Here is a 12,656-nt window from a genome sequence, read left to right as displayed (position 1 = left end):
ATTTCACTTACATTTGTGGCTTTGGTTGCGTGGAGATGAGAAAAAGGGAATGGGTGGGGGTGGTCTTCCCTCATCCCTTAAATCCTTTATTCTCCTCCACAGCATTTATGACCTTCAACATCCTATATATTTTGCTTATTTATTTTGATTTTATACCTGTTTACCCCACTAGAATGTGTCCTCCCTGAAGACAGAATTGCTTATATTTATATCTAAACCTGGGCCTGATACCTAGTAGGTACTCAAAATTTTTGTTGATTGAATTAATTAATCCTTCCACTAGATGTAGCTATTCGAACCAACTCCAGAGTCCCTGAATTTGTTCCAGATGTTGAAGGGCAGAGGCTGAATTGTAGGACCTGAGATTTTCAACATATAAATCCTAGAAAGTGCTATAGTGATTCAGATGGTAGACCTTCTAGACTAGTATTTTGATGGGATGAATGTTATGGCAACGCCTGGCTGTTCGCCTTGACATCTGCCTCAGAGGTTGGACATCATCATTCATTCATTCAGCCAGACAGGCAGAGAGTCGATCTTTTATCAATAATTAGCTCTGGGGATAGAAAGCTGAACAAGATACATAGGCTCATTCCCTCATAAATCTTGTCATCTATGACTAGATCAACATTTTGGGGGGAAATTATTTATCTTTTCAGCCTCTTCCCACCCTGTGAAGAAGCATTCCTTAGCGTCAGTGATGCTGGATCAGTATGAGACGACAGCAGGGGTGTATATGATGGTGGGAGAAAATGGGTAGAAAATTTCAGACTTGAAAAGTGCCGCCTCCTGATTTTTCTGCTACCTGCTCGCATCCCTTCTCTGATAAGGAGTCTGTTGGTGAGCATATCATTAGTACCTTGTATTAGTTTCTTCCATGATCACATCCTAGCAAATGGCAAGATGCTTAGTGACTTTTTTCTGTATGGCTTAGCAATAGCATATATGAAAAGAATTCTAGCTGTTGGTCTTTTGTAGATTCAGAGTGAGTCAACATTGAGATGAGGCTGTTGAGGGTGGGCAGCAGTTGTGTCCAAAGCGAGGCCGGGGGTGGTCCCCTCACCCGGGCAGCTCTGGCGGCCCCTGGAGCCCTGTGCTTGAGGAAACACAGAGGAGGGAAGAATACACCCAGGGTGAGGGCACTCAAAACTGTTTCAGATGAGGAACCGTTAAAAGAACTGGGGATGTTTATTTTAGAGAAGACTCAGAGAAACCGTAAGCTCTGTCTTCAAATGGTGGAAGGGCCCTCCACGTGGGAGAAGCATTAGATCATTCTGGAGCCTCAGGGCTTGGAACAAGGACGGCTGGGCGATAGGACTTCCTACAGTCAGGGTATTCAGAGGTGGCCGCCTGGGGAGCCACCTCTGAGCCTCACTGCTTGATCCCTTAGGAGGAATGCAAGTCCTAATTTGTATCCTATCCAATGAGCCCAGATTCCTACTGAAGCCAGCCTAGGGCATGGCAAGCAGATATGCTGACCAGGTAGAAGAGAAAATGACAGCTCTCATTTGGGTCTGCTTCTGTGATCCTCCTTTCCTCTGTTTGCCTTCGGTCAGATGATTTTATTCCCCCAAATTCAAATATTCAGAGTCTCTATTAAAATATATATATTTAATAATATATGAAATAGTTAACAATACATGGAATAAAAATACATGCATTTAATGATATATATAATATACATTATTATTATATATAATATATATATTATATACATGATAGAATTGCTTGTATTGTAATGTGGGAACAACCTGAATGATGATTAAAAAAGAATAGTTGAGTAAATTCTAATGTATTATATGAACCATTATGCAGTCATTATGGACAATGAGTTAGACCTGTATCTACTGCCCTAGATGAATGGGCAGGCTAGAGAGTTAAATGAGAAAAGCAAGAGAAACATATTCCATACGTAGTATGATCTTGTTTTATGAGAATAAATTATATTTGAAATATTACGTATGTAATCATGTTGGCATATAGTTTGTGTGAGGATGGCAAAAGTGGGGACGCATAGAGATGAAGTGGTTGTTAACAGTAGTTGGAGAGTTTTGGGTGGGGTGGGGACCTGAGGGACAGAAGGGGCAGGAATAGAGACAAAGTGAAGGAAAGTGAGAGGGGACAGCTCATCCATCTGTCTGTCTATCAATATCCATCTGTCTACCTATCATCTATCTATTATTGTGTATCTAGCTTCATTGGTTGTGCTTAAACAAGTCTTAATTTTGAGGACTTTAATAAAAGAAAGAAGAAAGAAGAAAGAAAGAAAGAAAGAAAGAAAGAAAGAGAAAGAAAGAAAGAAAGAAAGAGAAAGAAAGAAAGAAAGAAAGAAAGAAAGAAAGAGAAAGAAAGAAAGAAAGAAAGAAAGAAAAAGAAAGGAAGGAAGGAAGGAAGGAAGAAAGAAAGAAAGAAAATGTCTTTCACTTTTATGCTATTTTCTTTTTTTTTACTCTGTTGCTCTTATAAATACTGTCTCAACGTTTCTATTAAGGACACTCAAGAGGTTTTATAATAAAAAAAACTATTAGTTTTCGTTCTTTTGAGATGATGATTTAAACAGTTGAAAGAAATCTGGGGAATGTATAAAGATAAAATATTTTGAATCAAAATTGAGTTTCTAGATATCGTGAAAGATGAATGACTTAAGAATCATTTGTATTTTTCTTCATTGTTTCTTTACTGTATAAGAGGTGTCCATTTTCTCCTAGTGCTCCAGAAAAACGTTCCCTTTCTTAAATCTAGGGAACACAGGGTCAGGTTAGGAGCACCCAACTCAGTTAAGAAATTTGCTAGTTTCTGGTGGGGAAGTGGAGCACTGAGTGGAGGGTTCTGACGTGTGTGTGTGTGTGTGTGTGTGTGTGTGTGTGTGTGTGTGTGTGTATTTTTTTTTTTTTTTTTGCGGTACGCGGGCCTCCCACTGCTGTGGCCTCTCCTGTTGCGGAGCACAGGCTCCGGACGTGCAGGCTCAGCGGCCATGGCCCACGGGTCTAGCCGCTCCGCGGCATGTGGGATCTTCCCAGACCGGGTCACGAACCCGTGTCCCCTGCATCGGCAGGCGGACTCTCAACCACTGCGCCACCAGAGAAGCCCCTGTATGGCTATTTTTAATCAGTTTTTCTCTGCTGAAATATCCAGTAAGATGCTGCTATGTTTTTCTGGGATTTGAATACTTTCTTTCAAACTATTTTAGATAATTGTTTTCCATATTAAATTATCCTCATTATACATTCATTTTTGATGCCAGTAGTTCTTTCTACGTAAAGGATTTGTCTACATCCAGAATAGCCCCAGATGTTGTAGAATTGGCTGGTGATTTAACCCCTAATGATTATGAAAGAAGATTTGAGACAGAATAGGGTGCTGTTTCATATTCACATTTGGATGTAGTCTCAGAGCTGATCCCAAGCAGCATACTGATACAGAGACGAATAATGAGTGGGTGTGTCAGATCCATAGAAATAATAATACTAACCATTCGTATTTCTTTGATTTTAAGATGCTCGTTTTATATACTAACTGAAATCTGAATGCATCTTACTGCACTTGTGTGCATTTATTAGGTTAATATTGCAAGTCAACAGTGGTCTTATAATTAAAAGAAATCCTGTAGAATCCCCTTGGCTGGCTATTGAGTTCTGGAAGTTTTAATGCAATTAGAACATTCCAGAATCAATGAACCTCAACCAGAATTTCAGCCTGCATAATGCTATCCTGATTTAGACAAAGCAGGAAGTTATAAAAGCGTTTCTTTTCATGCAAGCAACTGCCTCATTGATAGATAACACTAAAATGATCCTAAAATTATACGAAGTAGGATCGGTGCATGGCGACTCCATTTTTAAAATCCTGATTTTAGGTCAACGGCACCATCACTTTGGGGAAACTAGTCAAGTGCAGTGACATTTTTCCACCTCACGGGCTAAAAAAATATTTCACTAGGCCAAAAACCTGAGTGGTACTTACGAACAGTTTATCTGTCAGAAGAGAGTGGGAAGAATGGAAGAGAAAATGTTATTTGAATCTGTGACCTGGAGAGAAGGAAAGAGCCATGACATGGGAAGCTGTGCTGACTGACTAGATTGCCTGTATCCTGAGTTTGCTTTAGGTGTCTTGTCAAGCATTTCCATTGAGTTTTGTTGTCACTGTTGCTTCGTTTTCTTGGGCATAATATCTGTTCTTTCAGAAAATCCCCCTGCCCCTCCCCCCAGGCTAGGCTGGAAGGCTTCATGGCTGACTCTCCTGTGTGTGTTTGAGTCCATGGTCTTTTGCTGCTTTTCTCATGCTTTTTCTTTATGACGTTTCAGCTCATCCACCATACACCATGTGCTTTAGAGTGAAATTCTACCCACACGAACCCTTGAAGATTAAAGAAGAGCTTACCAGGTATTTTTTTGTTTGTTTGTATGTTTAACGTGCCCCTTGAAACAGCCAGGGCCTTTGAGTTTTACTCTTGTCTAGAGCGGAGTGTCTCCACCAGGCAGGCGCTCCGCTCAGCATTTGGCTTGGAATGTTTCTCTTACATTTAATTGTCTTGGGACTTTTCAAACCGTTGTCATTGGGAGTGTAATTAACTGCACAAAAAAGCAGCAGGTTTAAGGAGGAGGTGCTCTCTGAAAACACCTGACAGTGGGATGCTAAAAATAAATAGAAGATGACTGCGTTTAGGATATGGGCAAATTCATAGCTAGTGCAGCCCCTGGGACCTGTCTTTTGGATCTAAGCTTTTCTGAAGGGAAAAGATCCCTTGACAGAATGATGAACTGTTTTGTCATCCCACATTCCGCTTGCTAAATGACCGACTGCGGAGCCGGCTTCCCTCTCCTTGTAGACTCTTCTCAGCCTAACTCTCTGCATTTTCTGGTTCTCGGGCCAGGGCCACGTGCAAATGGTCCACCTTCTGGGTGTTTGGCTTCCGTGAACAGCCTTGGCCAATGCCACTGAGCAGGGTCCCGAGAGGGCCAACTCGGTGGATGGAGAAGAGCCCATGTGTGCTTAGCTCTTAATGAGCCTCTGATCTGGTGACCGAAAAAACTCATTATATCTAGTCATCTCTCAGAATAACCTGCGTGGGTCCGAAGGCAGCAGAGAAGCCAAGGCAGTTGACTCTGATCATCATGTTTAGAGTCACGTTCTGGGTTCTAGGGTACTGTGCTCTCTCGTTATCCACGAGGGTCTGGTAAAGCTCCACCATCGTGACACAAGGTGATGTTGGAAGGGAGCCATTCCCTGTTAGTAATTTGTGCACAGCTGTTGGCGGAGGTTTGTGCTTGGGGGGCGGGGCAGGGTATGCGTGGGAAAGGAGATGATGGACATTGTAAGTAGTGGTTGGTGTTTTGCAATCTGGCCTGCTTTTTTGTTTTTTATTAAGGTAAAATTCACGTAACATAAATTTTTTTCACCGTTTCAAAGTGTACAATTCTGGAGCATTAAGTACATTCACAATGTAAGGCAACCATCACCATTATCTAGTTCCAGAACATTTCTTATCACCCCAAAAAGAAAGCCTGTACCCGTTAGCAGTCACTACCCACTCTCCCATCCCCCAGACCCTGGAAACCACTCATCGACTTTCTATCTCTATGGATTTACCCGTTTTGGACATTTCATATAAATGGAATCAAATGGTATGTGGCTTCGGCCTGCTTTTGGCTTGAAAAATTTATTCGTTTATTTGTTAAGTACTTCCTCAGTTCCTGCTGTCTGCAAGGGCTGTATGAGCCACCTAAACAAATAAATAAATAAATAAAGATATTTGTCCTACCCTCTGGGTGCTAACACTGTAATTAGGAAGATCAAATCAGATACTAATGCCAGGCGTTATTTCATCAGGGGCCAATATAGCTCACTTTTGTCACTTGTTTTCTTTAAGACCTTGACCAGAGGATAAAAATTGAATATGTGTCACAATATAAATTAAGGATGGGTCTTTTGTGGGTGATGTTGAGAAAAGTCCCATTTGAAAGTAAAAGGGTACAAAGTTTTAGTTAAATCCCTCTCAATTAAATTAGCTAGCACTTCCCTGCATTTGTCTGAATAACTAAGGTATGAATCGTGCGACATTGCAAACATTTTTATGTCTCCAAAGGAAATTAAGACAATACAGGTAGAAATGGGTTTTTCTGAGTCGACACAGTCCTTAGAATTCAAAAGGGATCTACAAACTGTGGAATGACTCAGGTACTTATGATTTAAACCCTATCTTGAAAGAATTTAGTTTTTATTGTTTGATGTTATTTTATCATACGATTAATCTAAAATTTAAGAATTTAATAAATGAGAAGCTAAGATCACATTCATGACCAGGCCAAGGGGTAAAGAAACATTGAGTAAAAAGCGGTTCTAAAAGAGCAAAACAACAAAAATACTCACCGAAAAGGATATTTTTTTAATCCTTCTTTTATCTCTCCATTTACACAGTCACCTTACAATCCTTTAGATTTCTGAGGCATTTGTAAATGCTATATACAATTGAATGTAATAAAAGCATGTTGGTTTTAAATTTTTTAGTAAGAACCGCCTTTAAATTCATGTTAGATAGAGAAGCATATCACTAATGGGGGCATAATAATGTATGCCCCAGATCCTCCTGTGTTTTTGTTGCTTAATTCTTTCATGCAGGGAGGGGTGAGACTGAAGGAAAATGCATTATTATTATTATTATTTTGGTGGCTATTATATTAAAACATGAGTATCTGAACCTGAAGCCATTTGCGAGGCTCAGTGGATTATGTGGAATCCGGAAGAATCCATGATTATCTCTAGAGTTCACTAATGTGAGCAAGGACCCAAACTCAGCTGTTGTGAAAGCGGATTTTCTTTTCTCAGGAAGCTTTTGTCAAACTCAGTTTCTGAGTTATGGGATCAGAACCCAAACGTCTCATTCGTCAGTAAATATTTATTTGAAACGATTTTCCACCACTAAACTCACCAAAACGTGGACAGGAGCGCTTTTTGTTCAATGCATACATGCAGCACGTAGAAAAGAAACTTGATGGCCTTTAGCCAGGTAGTTTACATTCTTCAAGAAAGGAAAGATTTCATCATCTCAAGTATTTGTGTGACCTTGGTATTGTGAATGATCTAGGGCCATGGTCCTCAAAGTCACATCCCTGGATTAACAGCAACAGCATCACTTGGGAACTTGGCCCCTGCCCCAGACCTGGGATGGGGCCCTGCAATCTGTATTTTCACAAGCCCTCCAGGTAATTTTAAAGCATGTCAAATTTAAGAATGATTACTCTAAGGCAATTGGATTTTCCAAAGTATTACTCTAAGGCAATTGGATTTTCAAAAGTATTAGTTTCTTTAGGCAGATATTAGAGTGTACAATTCAGTGGGTTCCGTATGTTCTTAAAGTGGTGCCACCATCACCGTGATCTCTCCTTCCAGAACATTTTCATCACTGCAGTAGGAAACCTAGTATGCAAGCAGTCTCTCCCCATTCCCCACTCCCCCCAGCCCCTGGCAGCTACTAAGCTATGTTTTTGTCTCTGTAGGTTTGTCTATTCTGAAATTGTATACAAATGGAATCATATAATATGTGGCCTTTTATATCTGACTTTTCCCTTAGCTTAATCTTTTCAAGGTTCTTCTATGTTGTAGCAGGAATCAGTAGGTACTTCAGTCCTTTTATGGCTGAATAATAGTCCATTGTATGGATAGACCACTTTCTTTTATCCTTTCATCAGTTGATGGGCATTTGTTTTAGCTATTATGAAGAATGCTGCTATGAGCATTCATATACACATTTTTGTGAGGACGTAGATTCTGATTTAATTGGGTCTAGGGTAGGGTCCATGCTGGTATTGTTTAAAAGCTCCCCCAGGTGATTCTAACATGCAGTCCCTCTGAGAACCTCTGGTTTAGAACCTTATTACTCAAGTGTGGTCCACGGGCCTGCAGCTCAGCTTTACTGGGGCGCTTATTAGAAATATGGACTCTTGGGACCCACCCAGACCTACTGAACCAGAATCCGTATTCTAACAGCATCTCTGGGTAATTCACGAGCTCACTAAAGTGTGAGAGACACCAGTTTAGGGAGATACTCTGGGTCCTTGATGGCCAGTGTAATACTGTTCGCTTGACAAAACGTACACTAACTCCAGATAAGAAATTTATTAGGGACTACCTTTATGTCCTGCACACAATTCCATACAAAGTTGGGGACAGAGAGTGTCATTTGAACCTCCATCGTGTGTCCAGTGCCTCGCACTGTCATAGCATAAAGCGGGTGTGAGATAAAGATTCATCAAGTGGAAGCACCAGGGAGCCACTGAACCCTTCAGTGCATCTGTGTGCCCGGGGATGGCGAGCTCCAGCACTCGGGGAGGCGGGCGGGCGCTGCCAGCACCTGAGTGACCTGAGTGCCTCAGTTACGCTCTCTGAGCGGGGTTGTGCTGACAAGATGAGCCTGAGCCAGGGGTGGTAAACTGACACCGCCCCCCCCCCCGCCCCCGCCCCACCATCCCCAGCTGAATCAGGCCCAGGCGTATTTTTCGTTTGACACTCCAGTGTCTTCAAAAACAGAGTTTGCTGCAACATTTAAAATTCAAAGGATTTCACTTCTAAACCCGTCGCCGTGACGCTGGAGCTGCACAGCGGCTGACCCCTTCGCGGGAGCCAGCACCCTCTGTTCTGCTTCCCGACCCCCTCACCCCAGCCTGTTTCACTCAGTAACAGGTTTGTCTGGCCCTGAGGCCATCTGTTTGCCATCCCTGGAGAAGCGGAGAGGACACTAAACAGATGACCGTTTGTGCTGTGAATACGTTGGCTTTCTGGCCTCGTAACCAAGTCTTTTTGAGATTGATTAACATGAGTCTGTCTGTGCCCCAGACTAGTCTCTGTAGACTGAGTCCGATTCCTGAGTCTTCATTCCACAGAGAGCTCGGGCAGCCTGTAGCTGAGGTGCTGGTGGTGGTAACAGTGGCTGTGGTTGTCCTTGTGTGGGACTTTCTGCCAGGGACGGTGGCTGCTGGGCCCTGTGGCTCTCCTCCATCCTTCCTGTATCTCTTTGGAAAGGGCCAGCCACACAGCTCTGGAAGCTGCCGCAGACACTTCATGTTTTCTGAACTCTGAGGGCTCCTCCCAGTTTTCCTCTGCTTGCCCTCTGAGGGGCTTGGGTAGGGCTCTGGTGACCCAGGTGCATGAAGCATGCATGAGCAATCCTTCCACTTCTTCCAGGCCTCAGCCAAAACTTAGGGCGACTCTCTCTCCTTTTGCATTGCAGGTATCTTTTGTACCTGCAAATTAAAAGAGATATTTTCCACGGTCGACTGCTCTGCTCCTTTTCAGATGCTGCCTACCTGGGTGCCTGTATCGTCCAAGGTAAGTGTGGCCATGGCTGCCCATCCCCACCATTGTACTGGACAGTAGAGCTTTGGCTGTTCAGAGACTCCCTCCTCCCCAGCCTCTGCCCATCCAGCCCGTGTCATGGTTTGAGGCCAGGCAGGGCTGGGTACTTAGCAATGGACCCCCGCCTCCCCTTCCCTCCCAAGCCTCTGGGGTCCTGGTGGAAGGCTGGGCTGCAGTGGTCACAGGGGCCTCTGCAAGAACGGAGGTCCTCAAGGCCCCGAGGTAGAGCTCAGACTCACTGTTTCAAAGGGGCTGGAATGCTTGACTTTATAAGAAGCTTTGAAGGGATATGGGGTGTTCTGTGCTCTGCGCTCCAACCACCAGGTGTGGTGCGTGATGGGTATATTGAGCGGGGAATCTATGTCCAGGAAGGTAGGTGTCAAAGGGGTGTCCTTTCAAACCTTTGAAGTGAAGTATCAAAGCATTTATACATATGTATTCACATGAGTAGTATGTGTATATACGTGCACTGTATCTAATGCTTCAGCTTTTCTCGTCACGCAGTATGGTGAGGACAGCATCAGGCTCACAGCCTGTCATTCTACAGTTTGAACCTGAATTCCCATTTCCTGGTTGTTTCACCATAGATAAATGACTTAAACTCTTTAAGCTTCGGTGTCTTCATATATTGAATGAGGTGGTCATACTTGTGTGACAATTTCATGAGACTTATTCTCAGGGTTGAACAAGCCCCAGAGGGTGGGGCATTGGGAAGCAGTAAGCATATAGGACCCAGGGTAAGCTTCTGGATGTTTCGACCTGTAAGAAAAAAGTGTTTGAGAGAAGGCTGTCTCCAGAGCCCAAGGCAGAGCATCGTCATGGGGACGGGCCCAGGACCCAAGTGAAGAACGACTCAGATGTTCTGTTCCCCTGGGTCAGCTGGGAGGCAGCTGGCAGCAGGGCCTGCTTGGAGGGACTCAGGTGTTCCAGCCATTTGTAGCATGGATGCTGATGACATGTTTATGAGAGAAGGGGAGGGTGGAGAGGGGAGCTAGGAGAAGAGAGGAGGGATGGAGGGGAGAAGGAAGGAAGCAGGTGCGGACAACGGGAGAGAGAGAGAAAGGTTACCAAGTGAGCATGTCACCCTCATAAAGGATCTGAAATAATGAAGGAGCTTATGATGGGGTCATAAGCGGATCATGACAATCGTCTGTCTGATCACAATTCCAACCTTCATTCACAGCTTAAGAGAGACACCCATCATTCTCCTGGGGGTTTCACTGTCACTCACCACTGTCCCCATGGGATGCTCTGTGCTGTGAAATCATTCCTAGGACCCTGTTTCCAGGTGTGTGTGCTCTCTGAGAATTCTGAAGTCTATCTGTGTTGCTTTTCCCCATCCTCTGGGAGCGACCTAGTGCCACTCAGCAGATTTTAGCAGTCGTGTTAAAAACCCTTGGAGATACTCAAGTTTAAAGTTAGAATGACAGTGATAGCCTGATGGGAAATAGTCCTTCCATCTGCCCCAAGGTGGAGTGTGTGCTTCTGAAAGCTGCCTCTCTTATATAGAGCTAAGGAATGTTCAAACCCCAAAGTTCTTCTTCCCTGTGAAGACTGCACGTTCCTAGTTAGGGTGCACTGTCTTCCATGTGGGAAAAGCAAATCGATACTAATCCAAGCAACAGACTGGCATATGAGGATTTCAGGACGCATTTAGGCATTAGTGAATCGTGGTCAGTTGTCCAAGGACAAGCTCAATATGGATCTGTAATGGGAAAACTCTCCATCCTGTTTTATGTTTGAAATAAAGCCACAAAGCCTCCATCCAGATGATCAGGGCCCTATTTTATCCCTCGTTGCTATTATCACTGACCATACTCACAGATGCTGTCGAGAGAGTAGAGTTGGAAGTGAACTGACAGACCTCAAGAAAACCTTTCAGCTCTAAAACGCAGCAGTGTCCATGGACCATTTGTAGCAAATCCAGTAAAAGCTGGATTCGTCAAGTTCTCTGATGCTCGGGGTGGTATTACAGCAGCTCTAGAGATCATTACAAACGCAGATAAACATCTGCTTTGTCAGAACTGCTTATGCTTACAGAGAGCGATAGGGAATGTGAAGTAAATGATTAGAAAGCGGAGGACATGTGACTTTTTACTGGCCTCTTGTTTGCTAACACTCTTTGAAGGAGCATGTTTTAAGCTTCAGAACATTCTGAGTGTATAAAACAGGCAGCCACCCAGAGTTTTGCCACCGTACACACTGAATACAATGAGCATATTCAATACACGCTTTGCATTGTCTTCATAATACCAATTGCAAAACAAACACACGAAGGCCTAGGAATCTATTTATGTTCTTTCTTGATACAAATATCTTTCCTGTTCCTTCTACAAAACAGCAATATGGCAGGATTACTGTTCTTATCTCCTCTGCCTGGTGTGTCCAATCCCTGTGGGTCTGTGGCTCTGTCTTGATATTCAGAACTCCGTTCAGATGTCACTTCCTCTGAGAAGTCTTCCTGGACTACTAAAGTAGCCTCTCTCTGCACATCATTCTTTCTCATGCCCCTGTTCCGTTGTCTTTTTTTTTTTTTTTTGCGGTACGCGGGCCTCTCACTGTTGTGGCCTCTCCCGTTGCGGAGCACAGGCTCCGGACGCCCGGGCTCAGCGGCCATGGCTCACGGGCCCAGCCGCTCCGCGGCATGTGGGATCTTCCCGAACCGGGTCACGAACCCATGTCCCCTGCATCGGCAGGCGGACTCTCAACCACTGCGCCACCAGGGAAGCCCTGTTCTGTTGTCTTTTAAGCACTCATATTTGAAATTATCTTGTTGAGTTGTTTGGGGGCTTATTATGCATTGCCCCTTATGTAGGATCTAAATTCCATGGAAGTGGAACTCTGGGGGCCTTTTTCGCTGTAGTACCCCCATGTCTGGCACACAGTAAGTTCTCCACTAAATATGTTAAGCGAACTAGGGCACTTGCCTAAATTGCACCAATGTATGCTTTATTTCTATACTTGGGAAAGAGTGGTTGTTACACTACCTCATCCATGTATTTGTCATGTGTTCTCTCAACATTTACTGAAGAGCTCCTAGGTGGCAGGCCACTGCAATGTGAAGTCCCTGTGGGGGGAAGGGGACAGGCAAGGAAACAAGAAGCTGTGATGATGTGTTAATGTCTAAACAGAGGGACACACAGGGTCCCTGCTCTGACCCCAGGAGGGCCCCCCACTCAGCAAGGGTAGTCAGGGAATGTTCCCAAAGGAGTTGACCCTGGGGCTGTCACGTCCTGTATCTCAAGTTCTTTTGGAGTGAGTCCTTCTCCAAACCAGGGGAAATGCCATTGTCATGCTTGCCCTTT

General features: G+C 43.9%; 1 protein-coding gene across 1 annotated transcript in view; it reads left to right on the top strand.

Annotated features, from left to right (window-relative positions):
* Nucleotides 1–12,656, top strand: part of FRMD3 (FERM domain containing 3) — a gene marked incomplete at its 5' end in the record, with an annotated part of 311,556 nt that overhangs the window by 199,427 nt on the left and 99,473 nt on the right. Inside the window, 2 exons of the mRNA XM_082843148.1 lie at nt 4,305–4,383; nt 9,227–9,324. Coding sequence (XP_082699274.1) covers nt 4,305–4,383; nt 9,227–9,324 — 177 coding nt within the window. The remainder of the gene's footprint in view (nt 1–4,304; nt 4,384–9,226; nt 9,325–12,656) is intronic.

The sequence above is a fragment of the Leucopleurus acutus genome, assembly GCF_964270905.1.
Source record: "Leucopleurus acutus genome assembly, chromosome: 7".
Classification (NCBI taxonomy): domain Eukaryota; kingdom Metazoa; phylum Chordata; class Mammalia; order Artiodactyla; family Delphinidae; genus Leucopleurus; species Leucopleurus acutus.
This window is presented reverse-complemented; position numbering and strand designations above follow the sequence as displayed.